This window comes from Nuphar pumila, chromosome 2 (assembly GCF_984573655.1).
Source record: "Nuphar pumila chromosome 2, dmNupPumi1.hap1.1, whole genome shotgun sequence".
NCBI classification, from domain to species: domain Eukaryota; kingdom Viridiplantae; phylum Streptophyta; class Magnoliopsida; order Nymphaeales; family Nymphaeaceae; genus Nuphar; species Nuphar pumila.
The window spans coordinates 58,593,905-58,614,303 of NC_143250.1; the positions used below are offsets into that span (position 1 = coordinate 58,593,905).

Consider the following 20,399-nt stretch of genomic DNA (forward strand, 5'->3'; position numbering starts at 1 on the left):
CCTGATTTCAAGGCCATAGTCTTGCTATCAGGAGCATTTTGGTCATTTGACCTCAATTTCGAAACTCTAAACCCTAATTTTCATGTTTTTAATCTTACAATATCATTTTTTGTTTGATTTGTCCTTATTTGAATTTTAAAACTTGCATTTTACAAAATATCTTTATGAAAACCCTTATTTCAAGGCCATAGTCTTGCTATCAGGGGTATTTTGGTCATTTTGACCACAATTTCGAATTTTTAAATCTCATATTTATTATTTATTCAATTTTATTTTATATTTTATTAAGTTTATATCAGGGAATCATGGAAAAAAGCTTATATCTAGCAAAATCCTGTAATTTCTAGATATTACTGGATAAACCTTGAAAAGCCAACATTTCTTCACTAACAAGTTTTCTAGTTTTGAAATGACATTGAAGACTTTACTTTTATGCATTTAAATTCAATTAGTGATGTAAATTGTAATTAAATTTGGAATAAGATTTTCAATTTTTGCTTAAAATAGGATTTGCATTGCATATAGTTTAAACTTTGACATATAACTGTAATGTATGTCAATGCATGCACATTCTTTACAAATCCACTGTGGTCTACACAAATGGCACGAGCACTAGCTTATATGGAGTTAACAAACTCGGTTGAATTTGTATTTATGGTCATAGTCAGAATACGAATGAGACCCAGATTTGTGATCTTCGTATTAGCCACATTCAGCCTACACTCTTAGGCTAACTTCAAAATGCACTGCATTTCTCAAAAATACAAAAGGGTTTTCTCAATTCCTCAAAATCAAGGCTTTTAAATCCATATTCATTCATTTCATTCATTTACAAATTCCAATTTCAATTCAGATAAATCAATTTTCTCAAAATTTCTCAAGTCTTTCTCAGAAATTGATTTTCTCAAAACTCTGAGCTTTCAAGTGATATTTCAAGTATTTCTCAACTTCAAATCATGATTTTCCAAGTCATAATATCTTCAATTTCAAAGTTTGAATTCAAAAAAATCAAGTTTTTTCCAAAGTTACTTGAAATTCCTCAGAAATCGATTCTCACAAAACACTTGGATTCTTCAGAAATCGATTTTCATTCTTCTCAGAAATATTTTCTCACCATAATTCACGATTTTCCAAGTATTTCAGTTATTCAAAGCAAACATCATATTTTCAATCTGCATTTTCAGAAAATTCATTGCACATGCCTGATTCTTTGTGCATTTAGGAAATAGAACACGATTTAGACAAGTGGAGCAAAGCTAAGCACACTTTTGATCCTTGGTTCAATTACCCCTGGCAAAGGCATCAGGAACGGTTGAACCTCGTACCGACATGCAAGTCCCATTCTTCGAAATTATTTCGTATTTTAAAACAGAGGCGAGTTATTTTCAAAATCTTTTTCAAATGTCAGTTTGACTTGCAAAAGTAAAAATTTTGCAATGACAATACCAATTCATTCCCAAAATGACATCGTACTGTATCATATCTATCAGGATGGCGTCAGTAGGCAAGTGTTGCCATGCTATCTCAATATCCAATTTTTTCACACACCGAATACATTTGGTGTGTGAACCCAACATGTTATACACTTCGATCATTTTATCAACCGGTTGCACCGAGGCGTGAAGTTGTTCGGTGAAATCATCGGAGATAAAGGTATGAGTAGCACCACAATCAAACAAGATGTAAGTTGCACCCATTAACAGGTACAGTGTCTTCAATCAGGTCACCATTTTCGACTTGTTCAGTCGTTACAGCATATACACGGCATGCAGCAGGCCTTTGTTCTATTCTAGGTGGAGGTCGTTGTAACTGAGAACGTTGCGGTGTTGGTCGAGAGGATCCGACAGATCCGGCATTACTCCTCTGTTCATCTGCAGCCTTCTTGGTGCAATCCCTTATAAAGTGGCCCATCTTGCCACAATAAAGGCAACCACCAATGTCACGAGGACATGACTTTCAGGGTGGTTCACACGACATTTCGAGCAACTGAAATTGGACTGCTGACCATTCGGAGTCATGTTCTGTTTTGGCCTCACGACTTGTTGAGCATTGTTCCCACCTTGAAACTTCTTCTTTTGAAAGGGTTGTCATGAACCCTGGCCACTTGTGAACGTCCGCTTACGATTCTCACCATTTACTATGGGCTTCTTTGCTACGATCACTTTAGATCGCGCCCAATCCTCTTGGATTTTTGAAGTTGCTGCTACTGCAGCCTGAAAAGTTGAAGGCATGCTCGTTATTACTCGAGATTGCAGACCATTCACATATTTGTCGGCCCGTTCCTGGTCTGTTTCGAACAATCGAGAGCAGAAGCGCTCTAGATTCTGAAATTTGGTGATATAGTCCATCAGACTCATACCGCCCTGTTCCAACTCCAGAAACTCCATCTTTTTCTTGTTTCTGGAATTCAACGGGAAGTAGTTAACCATGAAAGTTCTTCGAAAGTCAGTTCAAGAAATGACTTCGATTTGCGAGAACTGGATAAGCTTAGTGGTATCCCACCACTTCTGTGCATTGTCTTTTAATCGATACATGTCAAAGTTGGTCTTTTTCTCTTCTGGTACTCCCAGTACCAAGAAGGCATGTTCTGTCTCTTCGATCCAACTCTCCACGAGCTCCGGATCGGCTCTGCCAACGAAAACCGATGGATCCAGCTTGAGGAACTTCTCATAGGTTATTCCTTCAAGGTTCTTATTTCGAGTTGTGACTGGTTCTTGCCTCATTTTACGGATGGCGGTAACCAGATTGTTGAGCGTTTCTAGCAGGAATTCTTGAGTATGAGACTCCTCGCTCGGCATGATTCTCCTCGTCGTAGGAACCATTTATTTATCACATACAAGCAACATGTTTTAGTTTCTCAATGTATATATTAAAGCAAAGTTTTATTTACTTAATATACATCACATTTACACAAGCATCGCCTTAAACAAAACGTCATGCCGCACTGGCAGACTAAAGCATTGAGAAACTATATACATGAGTCTATTGACTCCGACACATTACCAGTCTCTTTAAGACCTGAATTTCCTTAATGAAGATGAATTAATAAAAGTCCACCTATTGCCACATGGCCTTGGTGCAGGCACAACTAGTTTTGGCTTGGGCAGCACTTTCGCACTTTCAAGCGAACTTTTTGGGTAGATCAGTGATGCCAGTCCACTTGCCCATTTAGTGGCATCATGACTCAGAAAATCCGAGACCATAATGGGATGATAGGGGTTGTATCCCTCTTCTTGGTCATTCAGACTCGGCGTTTGTGAAGTTGCTTCGTTCCCCCATATAATGGCACTATGATTCAAGGAATCCGAAATCATAATGGGATTATAAAAAGAGTTATTGCATCCCTCATCCCAACTGTGCAAGCTAGGCGTATATGATGCATGTTGATAGCCTTGCGTCTGACTGAATCCCTCAAGAAAGTTCAAGTCAAATTCCACCAGATGTGGTAGTTTATCTGAAGTTGCTGGGGTATGGCTACTCCCCCTACTAGAGTAATGTGGTCCACTAACACGCGAGGTCTCGTCTCTAAGACCAAGCGATTCCCACCGACCCATATCGGCGGTATATTTCATTTGGCATTCGTTGGCGGAATGCCCCTCTTTGCCACAAAACTGGCAGTCTTGGATCTCATATGGGCATACCCACTCATCGTGCATGATCCCGCAACGATAGCAATATCCTCGTGAATTGTGAGTTGCCATCTATACAAAGATGCACCCAGATTAGAACAAGAGTATAAAATGTATACTTACAGTGCGATATCGTGAACCTGACGAATCTTGAACCAAATTTCTCAGACACATGCTTTGATACCAATTCTGTAACGCCCCGAATTTCCAAAACAAAGCTAAGTTAAAAATTTTCATGAATTTCTTTTTTTTTCTTTGCATCGAAACTTAGAAAAGCTTTTAGCAGCGGAATCAAACGATAATGAGTCATCAGTTTCAGAAAACTCTGAGCACGTTGCAGGTATGTGACCATGCAATTCATTGACCACCGAAGTGTTCCATTTTATCGAAAACCACATGTTTATTATAACATCACTGCTTGGAAACATAGTATAGGTTCAATAAAAGGAAGCAGTACAACTCTGTCTAGAGAAACACTAGAACTCAATGTCGTCTTGCTCCGCATATCGCTACGCAGGTCCAACACCTAAAATCCCCATTAAACGGGGTCAGAACCACTGATGGTCTGATAAGCAAGCAATCACGTATCTATTCAACTCAAGCAATGTGTTGACCACTCAGGGTCGCAGTTCATAATACGACGCTCAAGCATCCATGACTTAGCGTATATCGCAAGAGCCTCCTCAGGGCTATGAGTTGAACATCCACTCAAGTCTTCATGACTTAGAGCAAGTCTCTTCAGAGCTGTGATTCGAATAACCGCTTAAGTTTCCACGACTTAGCTTTGACCTCTTCCGGGTCTCAAAGGGATGTCTAGCTCAAGTCTTCATACTTGGCACATCCGTATCTCACGCATCTAAGAACAACTCCTTGAGCTTCACTTAGTCGTGCGGATACAACACGGGTCTTTGCCCAGTCGGTCCAGTCGTATACCGAACATGACACCTTCACAAAGGTTATGCAGGACTGACTCAACAACGTTCATTCACTCATACATTCAAGCATCGTTGTACCTAAGCTAATGCATTGTTTCGATATTTAACCTCTTCCACCCTTGTACGCAGGCGAAGCAATTGTCCGGGCATCAACTCGACGTTCTGGGGGTTGATTATTCTATGTATTTTAGATACCCCAGAGGCATGTTGACCCTATTCATAGTAGGGCAGTGTGTTTCAACTGAGAGAACCCTACTAGGCCCATATTCGGATGCATCATCTACTTGCAGTAGTTGGGATCAATACTTAGATCTTAAGGATAAACATCGCCCCAAAACCCATGAGTGACTGAGGTCATTGTGGACTCTATCAGGTCTAAAGTAAAATACGTGTCACTCAAGGCTGTACCATCACTGTCATTCTACAGTGAGCATAATTCCTGAAGGGATTTGCCAGTCTTACAATTACTTGGACAGATATTTGCATGTCATTTAGGCAGCCCGTGCCTCAGCCCTACGGGAGTATATACCCGACCCCATTCAGTCCGCTCCAACACATTCATTAACTGAGGGGGGTACCCCTAACACGATTTTCAACCGCGGGGTATGTGTGACCTTAAGTCTTATTCATATGCATGCAGAACACCGCTCTCGGCACTACGGCCACCACGAGCATCACACCTCTTTGAGTGGAAAACAACACACTTTTGCTCTTCGACCCTTACGAGTCTGGTTGCGTAACCGTTCTTAATGAGCATGCATATGACTTGATCTAAATAGATCGTCTACTCGGCGTATTTTTACGCAACGAGTCCAAACCTAGCGAAGGCGTAACCTCTACTCTGGCTCAGCGGCCCTTACGAGTAAGGTGCCCTTGCAGGCACTGGGATACAAGTCGTTCTGGCATTGTTCCATCAATAGACATCATTATGCCGTTTAACTGGTTTCGGCAGCTCTTCTGCCAACCATTTCGTCAGCACCTCCCCTGCTCTATTGGCAGCGGTGCGATGAACCCTTCTACGTTGTAGAAGGCATTCCATGAACTGGGTAGCACTCTGCGGTATGACAGAGTATCCTGCTACGTTCTTTCTGAGCCATTCTTGGCTTCTTCAAAATTTTCAACAGCACTTTCTCTCTTTAACGGAGAAAGTGTGTGTTTCTTTTATCCATTTCAGCGGCATCTCCCCTCTTTGGCGGGAAATTGCTATGCTTAACTCGAGAAATAGATGCGCATTGTTGTGCGTACTTTGCATCCATCAAGGTTGCAGGAACCCTGGGCCATAGCCAGGCCATATGTAATTAACTTAGTCTTTACGTAAAGAGCATTTTGCCAAAAAGTGAAGCCTTTTTAATAGGGGCTTCATTCGTCAAGCAGAATCTTGAACGAGGAGCGGTAAGGGAATCACATTGGCGATTTGGAGTTGATCTCCATTTGAACGCTCATTTACGCGTCATATATTTAGTATAAGCAGAAGCATATGCTTTATACAACAGCGGCGTAAGGAAATGCATATACTATTGTTCAGGGTGTGTAATTGAATGAAATATTCTACATATATATTTGCAAAAAGCATGAGCCTTTGTATCATTCGACACGACGGCGTAAGTAAATGCATAATCGGAAGTGCAGTAATTGGAAATTACAGAAAGCATGAGCCTTGGCATCATACGATGCGACGACAAAGGTAAATTACATAGCTTGTGCGATATAGGACGTGTCGGCAGAAGCAACAGATATACACCTAGATCAGCATCCAACGATAGTTACGAGGCGAGCGGGTGAACACCAAAGTGTTCTAAAGGGCTCAACCAATAACTAAAGCAAGATACCATTTTGAAGAACGCATATACTGCGTATTTGAACATATATATATATATATATATATATATATATATATATATATATATATATATATATATATATATATATATATATATATATATATATATATATATATATATATATATATATATCCGACGATAGTTACGTGACGAGCGGGTGAACACCGAAGTGTCCAAAAAGGGATCAATCAAGAACTAAAGCAAGATACTACTTCAGAAAGTATATGCTATATACAAACAATCAAATACTTGAGAGAGATGGATCAATGAAGCGAACTTACTTCGATTTGAAGAAGAAACGACTCCGGGGTGGTTCGATGCTTCGAACGAGGCTCGACTTCGAAAATGATCAACTTCGAACTTCGGACAAAAAAGGACTTGGACTTTGACTTTAACTTTGAACCAAACCAGGTTCAAGTCAAGTCGGTTGGGTTTGAGCTAGGTCAGGTGGGTTAGGACCAGGTCAGGCAGGCTAAGACCAGATCAGGCAGGCTCAGGCTAAGTCAGGCAGGCTCAGACCAAGTGGGCTAGGTAGGGGAGGTTCTAGAGAGAGAAAGAGGAGGAGAGAGAGAGGGGTTGGCGATTTTCTAAAGGAGGAGGAGGGGTCCTCTATTTATAGGGGAGGTTGCTTAGGGGCTAAGCAACCCCATTTACCCAAATGCCTCTGGCTTTTCTGAGAATTATTTCCATGAAAGGTGATGTAACATGCTGGAAGGCTCTGGAAGGTCCTGAAAGGTACTGGAACATTCTAGAATATTCTAAAATGTTTTTCTAAGAAATATTTTTGTGGGTCCAACCAATATTTTCGTGAGTCCCGCAAAAATTTTGGGTTTTCGGTGATTTTTTTTTCCAAAAAATTCTTAGTACGCCATTCTCGTCGCATTGACGTAACTAAGAAAGTTGGCTCGAGGAAATCCTTTGATTTCGTTAAGGTAGGAAGTTATGGCTTCCAGAGTATTTGAGCATATATTCGTGAATCAACGAATATCCTAAGTATAACTGGCTCGCAAGAATTGATTCGTTTCACATTCTGAAAAAAAAATGCTATTTTGATCGGTAAATGCCTCATGAATTTTATTCAGATATTTTCTGAAAAATTGTGGGTCTTACAACTATCATGTAGACTTGAGGTGCCTACACCTTTGTCAAGTGCACTGTCATGATCATCTACCTCATTATCGAATTGCATTTCGTCTGCTAGAATATTCAAGTCAAGAGTGAATCCTATGTCTCCACTTTTCTTATCATGTGCATCATTAGTGCATATATTCATTTCTTCAGGTGCATTGATAGTATGAATGTTCGTTGCTCCATGACTTTCCAATGATTGAGATACATCATCTTCACTGCAACTAGTTGATAAGCTCAACACTGTCATGAGCAAAATATCAATTTGCGTTAGCTAGCACATACATTTACTACAATTTATTCAAGATGCATATAACAATGGCTACCGATTAGTTAAGCAAGTCAAAAAAATGATTGAATGAATCATATTATCAAAGCAACAATATAATATCTTACAAATTGATAATAACAAACAAAACCATATCTCATAAATTGATATTAGAAAATACATAATATCTCACAAATCGATATACGAGAATTCAACATAATATATTACAAATTGGTATACATCAATTCAACATAATATCTTATAAATCGATATACGACAATTCAGCATAATATATTACAAATTGATATTAACAACCAAAGCAATATTTCACAAATCAACACTAGAAAACACATAATATCTTATAAATTGATATACAACAACTCAATATAATATATTACAAGTCGATATTAACAAACAAAACAATATTTCACAAATTGACACTAGAAAACACATAATTTCTTATAAATCAATATACAATAATTCAACATAATATATTATAAATCGATATTAACAAACAAAATAATATCTCACAAATCGACACTAGAGAACACATAATATCTTACAAATCGATATACGACAATTCAACATAATATATTACAAATCGATATTAACAAACAAAACAATATTTCACAAATCGATATACATGTTACTACAATTGCGATTTGTATTACATTGCATATATTGAGTGAATGAACGATACCGGATGGGGTAGAGGCCCTTGCTCGCATCTGTAACCAGCATTCTTGTCAACAGATCCCACCGTCTTACAAATATCTTCAAGTTTCCAAACGTTGAAACGATAAACTCTATCTGCAATAACAAAACAATGCCTTAATGATACTCACGATGACATACGTTCTTCAACAATAGCATGATGACATGGAAAAATACTCATGATGCTTTAATGGCACTTGTTGGAATGTTTGTGCATCATTGCATTTTTCTATACTGCCTAACAAAAACAAATAAGAAGAGAAGACGGTAAAAAGAGATGACCGACAAATCCCCTTATGACTCCCACCAATGATCGAACCAGTCGTTCGATTTATAGTTATTTTCATGAGGTAGGAACGAACCCGAAAATGATTTCTATCTAACACAAGGCAAAAATGAGAAGGCGGTCATGTGTTGTAACACAAGCTAAAAACAAAGGCGGAACGTGCAAATCTGTTTACGGGGAGCGGGAGAACATTTTTGTCCAACGCATATCTATCTTACAGGAGGAGATTTCCGTCAAAAGTATATCTATTGTTTTTTATATGTTATTTTATTATAAAGTCATCATGGGCATCATTGGCATATGAATTATCATGGGTCTCAAGATATTCCTCCGTACACACCGGAACACGCAAATTTGTGTTTCAGGGAGAACACACAACACCCTCTCATCTGGACCCAATATTCCTCAGCTGAAAAAAAGTCGGTCTTTCAATCAAGCTATTTCACTCTGTCTGTGAAATTCAGGCTATGAACAAAATAAACAGCATCATGCATGATGCAACATCCCCAGGTTTTGACATAAGAAAAAATGTAGTCTATAAGGAAGTTGATGTGTTCGGGCCCGTCTGGGTACCCAACCGAATCTGGAGTACTCAATTGTAAATACTAATATCTAGGTCGGGTATACCCAGTCCATACCTGATGTCTCAAACTGATTATACCTGACCCGACCCAATTTTAGTAGACCCATGGGTTTCGGTCGGATGTAAATATAAACCCATAATGAAAATGGATTGGATCCTAGGTATTATAAATGAATACCCCAAACCCGTTTGGACCTGACCCATTTTCTATACTGCACCCAAATGGTTCACCGTATTGTAAAACCCAACCTGTATTATTCTTGAACCAACCCGAACCGGCTTTCTACCCGAATCAATTATGTACCCAAACCCGTTTTATAATTGGAAGTACGAGAAAATAAATAGAATGATTGGTAAATATTATGCTATAACATCAATTAAATATTTAAAGATGATGATAAATTTATAATTAAAATGCATTTCCTTTTACTAATCAAAACTTTTGTTCATTTTTGTGTAGATACTTCGTATTGTGATACTCAATAACGCATTGAATTCCATACAATTTGAATATGATATATCATAAATGCTTTTTTATTTCAACTTGAAATGATTGGGTGGTATGAAAATAAAATTTTTATATTTAAATCTTGACATTATTTAAAATATTTTAATAATTTCTCATTTGTTAGCATGTAATCTTCTCAATGAATAGTTAATTCTATTAATTTAAATATTTTTTTATTGGTGGGTAATTAGGTCTAAAATAGCAAATATATCAAGACCCAAGCTGAAAACTAAACCTGTTAAGACCTGACCCGATCATACCTAAACCAGTTAATGCGTATGGGTCTGTTTTTTTTTTAGCCATACCCAGACTTGAACCTGTCCCGAATAAAAACGGGTATATTAGAGATCGACCCAGTTATACCCGGCCTGATATATACCTGAACCAGTTAACCCATATGGGTATAGAATTAGATTGTGTTGGGTTTGGGTCTTACTTTTTGACCCAATTCAAAAACAGGTATGATAAGACCCGAACCGAACCGGACCCGGTTACACTCCTAACTGATATATCTTTATTCAAATATTTGATTTAGTCTTAATTGTTGTTTAGTGATGTAAATAAGTAAATACTAAATGGCAACTTGCCAAAATTAATTTTTTGAACTAAGCTGTTTTTCGAAATGATTTTGATGATCGGCCTATTTAGAACTAAATTGAATAATTTTAAATCAACCTTTTTGTATTTTTATATTTTAAAATGATAAAAATCATAGAAATAAAATAATTTATGATAATGCAAAAAAATAAACAATAAGGATATTTACGTAGATTAATAAATGTCCACATTAAGCAAAAATATAAATGAATGATTGCCTCTTAATTTCATACAATTTATCTTGATAAGAGAATGGTTACTATCTAAGTATCTAAAAATTAAACATCAAGCCATTTAAAAGGAAACTAGAAAGGCATCATTGATTAAATGTGGAAATAAACAAGACACTCGATGTTGTTTTATGCAGACAATTTTTTTTTGTGTACATTTATATTTGTCCTTATTAGTAATGTATTTTATTCAAAAAATTAAATTAGTTCCAATTGTTATTTAGCGATGTGGATAAGAAAATAATAAAACAGTAGATTGTAATCGATTTATAAACTAGATTATTTTACAAAATGATTTATACGATTAACTGATTCAAAATTGGATTGAATGATTTTCAATAATCCTTTTAAAATTTATGATTGTTTAAAAATGATAAAAAATCACAAAAAAAACCAAGACAAATTATGAAAAATACAGAAAAACATGAACATGGTCCGATTAAATTCTAAATCATGATTAGGGTCAATTAAACAAAGACAATCAAATTAGAAAGACAAATTATGAATGAGTTCCAATTAAACGTTAAAATATGCATTTAATGCATTAACAATCAAATTGGCAAATAAATATTATAAAAAGTAAAAAAAAAGGACAGACAGTTATGGGTCAAATCAGCTAAGGGTCTTTTCACCTTCTTTCTCTAACATCGACTGCAGATACCGATCAGTCTACATGAATAAAAAGGACAGACAGTTATGAATTTTGTTTTGTAAGAGTTGAATCCCCAAAGCACTACAGTATTTCATTGCCCTTCCTGCAAGACTCATGATTTGTCTCAAAAAAATGTTGTTACCCTTGCGTTGGAATTTGACTAATATATTATGATCCTTTCTCATGATGGAGGTGATCAGATTGACTTCCAAGTTCTAGCACATGATGATGTTTTTTAATATACATTTTCTAAGTAAAACAAAACATGGAATGGATGAACAACTTCACTAAATTGTCATTTAATCCAGTGGCATTGACTACTGCGCTATGTTTTCTGTTCATTCGAATAAAGGTTTCGGTAATGGAAGAAAATTGATCTATAGCCATCATAATGGCACAAGAAAAAATAGTCTTTCTTTACGTTTTCTGAAAAAACTTATACATGATTTCATTATTGATCAAATAAAGGGACTGTCCAGAAACCAGAGTTATATTTCTTTCCACATGCCTGTATGCTTAAAAGTAGACAGGCACACATTCACATAGAATAGAAAGGTTGCTGACTTCAATGGCTGCGTACATAGGCATTAACAAGTTATACCCTGCAAATTTTAAAGCCAAGTTTTGGGATTCGAATTCGGATGATGGCTGTCCATGGTCAAATTGAATTCGGATTTGGATATGCTCAGTGAATTTTAGTTTGGATTCGAGTACTATTATAACTGTCGGATTCGAAATTGGTATTAGTTTTTTTTTTCCCATCCTAGTCCAAATCGAAATCTGATTAGGCCACATCTGATTAGTTGGATTTGGTATCGGCCACATTTGATTCGAATCCGATCAGTTTACATCCCTACAAAGCATGGTTCAACTGCTTTCTGCATCCATCTAGGATCTGTCTGAGCGCTTTACATTGAGATGGAAACACCATTTTGGTATGTTGCCAAAATGTGGTGTTGAAGATGGAATGGCCAAAACCATCCCCTTGTGAATGGTGTTGAGGCTGCCAACTCCATTCTCAATGCAATGTTGTGACAACACCACTGCTGCCAAACAGCAAAGAGCATGAGAGCATTGGGGGAAATTGCAACACACCTCCGATCCAAGGCTGCCAAGCAGAGTCTCAATGTGAACTGGTGAGTGTTGCCATCATTGGTTGAAAGTTGCATTATACTTTTGTCATGCTATCTTCCCCAACAGTCTGACTTTATAAAAATGGGTTCATTTACTTTAGTGCTTGTTATGTATGTATGGACAGATATCAGCTACTGTAAACTTCTTTATCTGATATGCATATCTGGACCACTAGAATATGAGAAGTAGAGTGTGAACTAGGCATTTCCAACATTTTTTTTGCAAATCTGACCCTACAGATGTGTCCGGAATGGTCCATTTGCTAAGAATCGATATCGGATTATGTTTTTTGACAAAAAAATATGATTTTTGAATTCTTGAATATTTTCAAAAATTTTGAGCCATCAATTTTCAAGCCTTAAAAAATCCGATGATTCAAAAGCGAGTTCTTATAAAATCAAGCATGTAGATCACGTCCGTACAGCCAGTTTTAAGAAAAAAAAACAAAAAACCCCATAAAAATCTTGCTTCACACTCTAGTTCTCATGTTTCCACTTCTCATATAAAATATAAATAATATATGAAATACAAAATAAAAAAAATCCAAAAGTGGTTACTATTGGGGTAATATCAATATACATAAAAAATGAGCTATTTTAAAAATATCACAATATTTTTGGGATTATACTGGTGTATAAAAATATCAGCATATTTGTCACATAAGTAGAAAGTCACGTGCAGCTTTATGGAATTCCTAGCAAGCATAAGTCACGTATAGCTTATATGGGATTTGGTTCATGCAAGCTTGATGAGTGATGACCACCCTACCAGCCATTGACTTGACTCAACTGTTCACAGATTTCCTCTTCTTCTTTTTTTCTCTTCAACTGATTGAATCGTTGTAATTGCTCGATTTTCGTATTTTCAGTTATTTAGGTCGATTATAGATGATATGTATTCTACCAATTAATTTCTCATTTTCGCTATCATAGGGAAGTTCATTGGTAAGTTTAGGGACATTGTTCTGGAAAATGCTAACCCTAACTATTGTGTGCATTTTCGATGTAGGTTTTTTGGTTGTGGGAGTAGCGGAAATGGTGAAGAAGAGCAAGAGTAAGTGATTTTGGTCTTATTTTGGGAATTTATAAGATTTTGATATCTCGATTGTTGTTTACTTCCTCATCGTTGATTCTGTTTTACTGAGTTTTGTTACTGATTTTTGTGTGTAGAGAGCAAGAGTAAGAGAGTGTCTCTGAGTAGGAAGTACAAGATCCTAAAGAAGGTCAAGGAGCACCATAAGAAGAGGGCCAAAGAAGCAAAGAAGCTCGGATTGAAGGGTCGGCCAAAGGTTGAAAAGGATCCTGGGATTCCCAATCATTGGCCTTTCAAGGAGCAGGAACTCCGGGCTCTGGAAGTTTGGCGTGCTCGTGCAATTGAGGAGTTGGAGCAGAAGAAGGCCCTTAGGAAAGAAAGGGTATGCCCATCTTTTGCTTTTCTTGTTCAAATTATCTTTGGTTCCAATTAGGGATTCTCATATTTGTTTTTCATTTGAAATGTTCTTCGTTTATTAGTTACAACTTATGAACATAAAAAAAAGATTAAGTCTTAATTCTGAATGATATATATATATATATATATATATATATATATATATATATATATATATAGAGAGAGAGAGAGAGAGAGAGAGAGAGAGAGAGAGAGAGAGAGAGAGAGAGAGCTTATTCCCCTTGGAGGATTTCTAAACCATTCTAATTGCGCCCATCAAACTGGAACAGTGAAAAGATATCTTCATATATGAAATGGAATTGGTTTCACAGTTTCAGGAGGGCTGGATATACACTAATATAGTGAATAGGATAAAAATATAATTCTGATAACGTCTAGTGGCAATGCAACCATAATGAATTTAAGAAATGTTTTGTAATAACTAATAGCTTTTAAACTTATAGGAAGGTTAATACATTTACTACTGTTGTTATCAACTTATCAATTAGGATAGCATTAAATTAAGAACATGCTGTATTTAAAAATAATGGGCTATTTTCATGCTTACATTTAGTATATAAGGAAAGTTTCTGACTAACTTTATTTGTTTTACCTGGCCATATTTTGAGGATATTACTTTTATATGGAAATGATTTCTTCATTTACTTTTTTCTTGTGATTGTTGAATTGGCAATTACATAGTTTGGATTTGGAATGATTAAGCTACATTATGGTTATCTTTTTCCCATGAGAACTAATTTGTTGTCATTTCTAGGTTCAAAAGAGGAAGTTAGGTTTGCTAGCAGAGGGTGATGAGCAAGCAGGTGCAGCATCTGCTAAAGAGGGCAATTTTATGAAGGATGACATAGGAATCAACAAAATCCACGGTGAGTTGCTTGTTTTCTAGTTTCTTCTTGGTACAATAAATATAATTATAATTCCTTGTGTTGTTCTCCTTATGCGTAAACAAGTTCTCTTTATGTTTCAGACAACTTTGAAAGGGCTTTCTATAAGGAGCTGGTGAAAGTCATTGAGCTTTCAGATGTCATTCTGGAGGTTCTTGATGCTCATGATCCTCTTGGGACACGATGTATTGAGATGGAAAAGATGGTTACAAAGTATGGTCCTGAGAAACATCTTGTTTTGCTTCTTAATAAGATTGGTAAGGACATAACTGATGAATAACTTGATGCATAGTCTGAAAGTTCTATGATTATGTAGATGCAGATTCTGTTAATTTATGTATTTAGAGAAGAGATTTTAATAGAATAATGCATTTTTGGGTGGTTAAGTTTAAATGTTGGGGAGTTTCTAGGCAATAGCTCAACATTTCAATTATTTTCACATTGTGATATTCTTTTGAATAACTTCTACATGAGCTCCACCATCAGCCTATCTTTTATTTTAGCTGCTATTCTTTTGAGAGGGGCCAGAGGGCAGAGTGAATATTTTTGCTGCATATTAAATCTTTTTTTTCCTGTTTTTTTGCCAACTCCTGTTTGAATCACCAGTTATCCTCACAATTGACACTTCTTGTGCCTTAATTTGTATGAGATACATAGTCAAATAATTGTCAATTCAGTTTGTAAAGAAGCTAATTTAGTTTGGATAAAGAAAGACATAGTCGGGAGCCTCAAGTTATCTCTAATTGAATTCAAATACTTGCTTTGGGATCTTTGACTGCATTGGCCAGTCAAATATAATCTGAACGAACTACCCATCTGTTTTCAGTTGATCTGTTGATTATGTATGTTGGCACATACTGTATATTCTTTACCTATTTTTCCCCTTACAATTCCAGATTGGTTATCGACTATGTAACATGGGTACTTCTGGAAGGGTGCCGCACCCATGTCCACACAAGTACCTTTATTGGTACTTCATGGGTACGGTTCAGACCAGTTTTAGATCTGGCTTGACCCATTATCTATTATATTGGTTCATTTTCATCTGTCTTTAAGGTGCATAAAGGTTTGTTTTCATCCCTTCTTGTATGGTGTTTGATATGTGTGTGTGCATGCCCCCATACCCATACTTTTGGAAATTCTTTTTGTCATACCTTACATATCCACACCCACTTCCATGTAACACAAGCTGTGGATAATTTCGGTTACACTTTTCTTGTCTATAATTTTCTCTACGTCTTTTGTCCTTTAACATGGATTTATGTGGACTACTGTCTTGACATTGCCTGTCAAAGTTTTTGATTAAGTTCTGGGTCTTTGTCTCCACAAGCAGTCATTAATTGATTACCTGTTTCTTTGTTTGTTGCTTTAGTGTATAAACAATTGGCAACTGGAACTAGTGAAAAGATATATTTTAGCCTAATGAAATGATATATTATTTGATAAACACCTTCATTCTTTGTATGTGACATATATTAGCCTAATGATAAGATATATTATATGAAAACCACCTTTGTTCTCTGTATATACCTCTAGATTATTTATTTATTGTTATTCATCTTTGTTAGATCTCATTCCTCGAGAAGCAGCAGAGAAATGGTTCAAGTATTTACGTGAAGAGCTACCTGCAGTTGCCTTCAAGTGCAGCACACAAGAACAACGATCAAATTTAGGGTGGAGATCTGCTTCAAAAACTTCGAAGCCAGGCAACTTACTGCAAACAAGTGATTGCCTTGGAGCTGAAACTCTTATAAAATTGCTGAAGAACTACTCCAGAAGCCATGAGGTATCATCTGTTCTGTAGTAGAAAACTATTTCAAGGTTATTCCTCTTGTTTGTGCAAGTTATGTCTTATAAAAGTGCCTTATTAAGGCGTTCAGTTCCTTTTAAACTATACTTCTGGGTACTAAGTTCCCCACTGTCACATGGCACTTCTGTGTGCGCTACCCACAGCGCAACCCCATGCTGCATGTTCCTCTTAGCTCCTGCTGTCTCGGTAAAATCCCCGTCTTACACCCAACCACATCGATCAGTTTATTAAGTTCTCCAACCACATGGATCATTACTTGTTTAGAACCTGTCTGAGTTTGTTGATATTTATGTTAGTCTTTATTAAAGGATGTATACCATACTCTAGTTAAAAAGGTAGATGACTAGCATATTTATGTACCAAGAAGGCAATTTTAATTACATTTATGCTGTCTGCATGTTCTTTCCAACAAGTTCTCTGGTATGCACAATGATACTTAGCTGATTGGTGCCTAACCTCCTATTTATTGACTACGCCCTCGATCTTTCTTTGGTTGTTTAAACTAGGTCATTTGCTTTTTATTATCAACTTTGAGGTTATATCACGAAGAACGAAGGGTTTGGATCTATGTCACATGGGTGCGGGTGCGACACGGGTGCGGCGCAATTTAAAAATTTTTGGACACGGGGACTCGGCTATCTATCTATCTATCTATCTATCTATCTATCTCTCTCTCTCTCTCTCTCTCTCTCTCTCTATATATATATATATATATATATATATATATATATATATATATATATATATATATATATATATATATATATATATATAAAAGACTCGGTCAAAGTTGTGCCCATTAGGGGATAGGTGATGAGTTGTGAAGCCTGATTCAGGGTTTTTTTCCTTACAGGAGGGGGGGGGGGGGGGTTCCCCCCGACGCGGGTCCCGCTGCGGTCAGCGAGCGGGGGTCCAGGGGGGGCCGCCCCTGGCGGGGGGTTATAGGGGGGCAGCGCCCCCCCCCCCCCCCCCCCCCCCCCCCCAAGAATTTTTTTTTTAAATTCTGTAGCCAAGAAAAAAAATCCAAAAAATGGACCAAAATGACCCTGGGTGCGTTGACCGCACCCAGGGTCGGGTTGACCGAGTCCGAGCCGCACCCGTGTCGATGCGGGTGCGACGACCTTGGAGCCGAGTCCGTGTGACATAGGTTTGGATTATGGTTCTTGCTCTTTCTGTTTTACACTTCAAATATATGTTGTGTGCACCTAGCTAGAGTGGGATGTTTTTTCATTCTAAGATTAAAACAGATTATGGTGATTTTGAAAAGGTGGAAACTGTTGGCTTTAAAGTCGGCATTCTTGTACTTGTTTTTATACTTATGTGTTTGAAATATTTCCTGTTGTGTGCATGGCTGCTTACATTGAGAATCCATCATAGAAGACTAGAAGCCTCATTAGTTGCTGCTCTTTTTTGTCACATGATGCTGTAAAAAAATTGTAAAAGAAATATATTCCTGAGCACATTTATGCAGCTTAGCTTTGTTTTTGTGCAAGTTTCCAGCACACTAATGCTAGTTGCTGTTAGGTACCGTATAAGATTAGATTATTGATATAAGTCAATTACTGTGCATTGCATGTCTGAGGCTAAAGTTCATTGTGGTTTGTATTTGGCAGCTGAAAAAGTCAATCACTGTGGGTGTTGTTGGGCTTCCAAATGTTGGAAAGAGTAGTTTAATAAATAGCTTGAAAAGATCACATGTTGTCAATGTTGGTGCAACCCCTGCATTGACAAGGACGATGCAAGAAGTTCAGCTAGATAAGAATGTGAAGCTATTGGATTGCCCTGGAGTTGTAATGCTTAAGCCTGGAGAGAATGGTGTATCTATAGCACTTCGCAATTGCAAAAGGATTGAAAAGTTAGATGATCCAGTGTCTCCAGGTAGTTTGACTTGGTTCACAGATTTTACTGATTTTGCAAGAAGAATATAACCTATTTTGTGGTAATCCGATGTATACTTTCCATTAGGAAAATGTAATTTTTGTGTACATTATTCCTTTATTCATGGCTCAACGTTAAGCATCTAGAAGGATCTTAGTCTTGCATGATTATAAAATAAAATAAAATAAAAACATTTCTATTCATTTACATTGTGGTTCACCCAATGGGCGCAAATCTAGTTGGTCCCAAATCAAGTGATTCTTTAGATCATGTGAGATGCATCTTTATTCTTTACTTTGAAGTTAACAAAGGATGTTAAAGGAACAGCACGTGTGATGTGGAAATCATTAGCTCAGCAGTCTAGCATATGCTCATACTAGCATATATGCTTTTATTTGTGCTTATCCTGATATGCACAAATGTGTTGTTCTTGTATACCTGTCTATTATTGTACTTCAGTTGCTGAATGCTATTTCTGATAGTATAGATTGTGAGTGGTGAATAAGGAGATGATAAATTTGTCATGTGAGATACTTTAGAGGGCAAGAAAAGTCTTAACATGCACATGCACCTGCGTAACCTGTGTAAATTGATATTTTATGTGTTGATATTCCAGTGTATGGATGCACATGACCAAGCTGCCCATTTTCTTTAAACCCTTCTGAATCTCAGATGCTGTTCTGTTTGAATCTCACAGTTACTGAGATTCTGAAGCTTTGCCCTGCTGAGAAGTTGATGGCCGTATATAAGTTACCAAACTTTAGCTCAGCTGATGAGTTCCTGCAGAAAGTGGCTTCTCTTCGAGGAAAATTGAAAAAGGGTGGTTGTTTGGATGTGGGAGCTGCGGCCAGGATAGTTCTTCATGATTGGAATGAAGGTGTGTGCTTTAGGCTGATTCCTGTAGCTTTTCACTATATAGTAAGGCTCTTATTTGGAATGTTGCTTCAGGTAAAATTCCATATTATACATTCCCTCCTGTCCGAGACCAAGGCGAGAAACTGGAATCTGCCATAGTCTCAGAATTGGGGAAAGTGTTCAATGTTGACGAGGTTTATGGAGAGGAGTCATCTTTTATTGGAAGCCTTGTATCTATTGGTGATTCTGCTCATGTTGAAGTCCCTCCCAGCTCTCCTGTGAATTTGGATGATCAAATGTTAGAGGTAAGTTTTTTTATGCTTGCTGTTGCTTGATGGATTCATGTTTTTTATTTTCTCTGTCAGGGGAACACTCCAATCACTCCCATTTAATGCCCTTTATAGACACTATCTTAGCAGTAAATAATTCAAGAATGGTGTGTTTCATGTAGGCTGGTAAACTAGCTGAATGAGCCACGCTTGAAGTGTTCAAACTTGGCTCATTCTTGTGGCGAGCCGAGCCAATTCAATCTCGTAATGAGCCCAAGTTAAACAAGCCATGTTTGAGCTGGCTTGTTTACAGAAAAAATACATTGTTTTAGAGCTCAAAGAAATAACATTACAAAAAAATATATGTAAAATGTGTAATGTATATCTAAAATCTATTCCTTACTACCTAACGAGCTTCTACATGTCGAGCCGAGCCGAGTACTTATTGCTCATATTCAGCTTGCCGAGCCTATTTTACGAGTTTGAACAAGCTCTTTATGAGCCGAACAAGAGCCAAGGCACGGGTGGCTCAGCTTGTTTCCCAGCCCTAGTTCCATGCTTTTTTAGTTGTGTCCATGTGGCATACTGTAAACATCCCAATTTTTTTTGGTCCATTTCGGACACCCCCATTTCACAGATGCCAACCTTCTGCAGGGCGATTTAGAGTCTCACTTCTAGATTTACCCCGGTCTAGAGGTCAGTCTACCCCCATTTTGTCAATAAATTACCATTTTACCCCTAAGTCACCC

General features: G+C 37.2%; 1 protein-coding gene across 1 annotated transcript in view; it reads left to right on the plus strand.

Moving 5' to 3' along the window:
- The first annotated feature begins 13,539 nt into the window (after nt 1–13,539).
- The window catches only part of LOC149845526 (guanine nucleotide-binding protein-like NSN1), a 28,004-nt gene continuing 21,144 nt past the window's right edge, over nt 13,540–20,399 (plus strand). Inside the window, exons 1-8 of the mRNA XM_089988236.1 lie at nt 13,540–13,558; nt 13,675–13,919; nt 14,709–14,820; nt 14,922–15,095; nt 16,407–16,624; nt 18,262–18,526; nt 19,224–19,403; nt 19,475–19,686. Coding sequence (XP_089844362.1) covers nt 13,540–13,558; nt 13,675–13,919; nt 14,709–14,820; nt 14,922–15,095; nt 16,407–16,624; nt 18,262–18,526; nt 19,224–19,403; nt 19,475–19,686 — 1,425 coding nt within the window. The remainder of the gene's footprint in view (nt 13,559–13,674; nt 13,920–14,708; nt 14,821–14,921; nt 15,096–16,406; nt 16,625–18,261; nt 18,527–19,223; nt 19,404–19,474; nt 19,687–20,399) is intronic.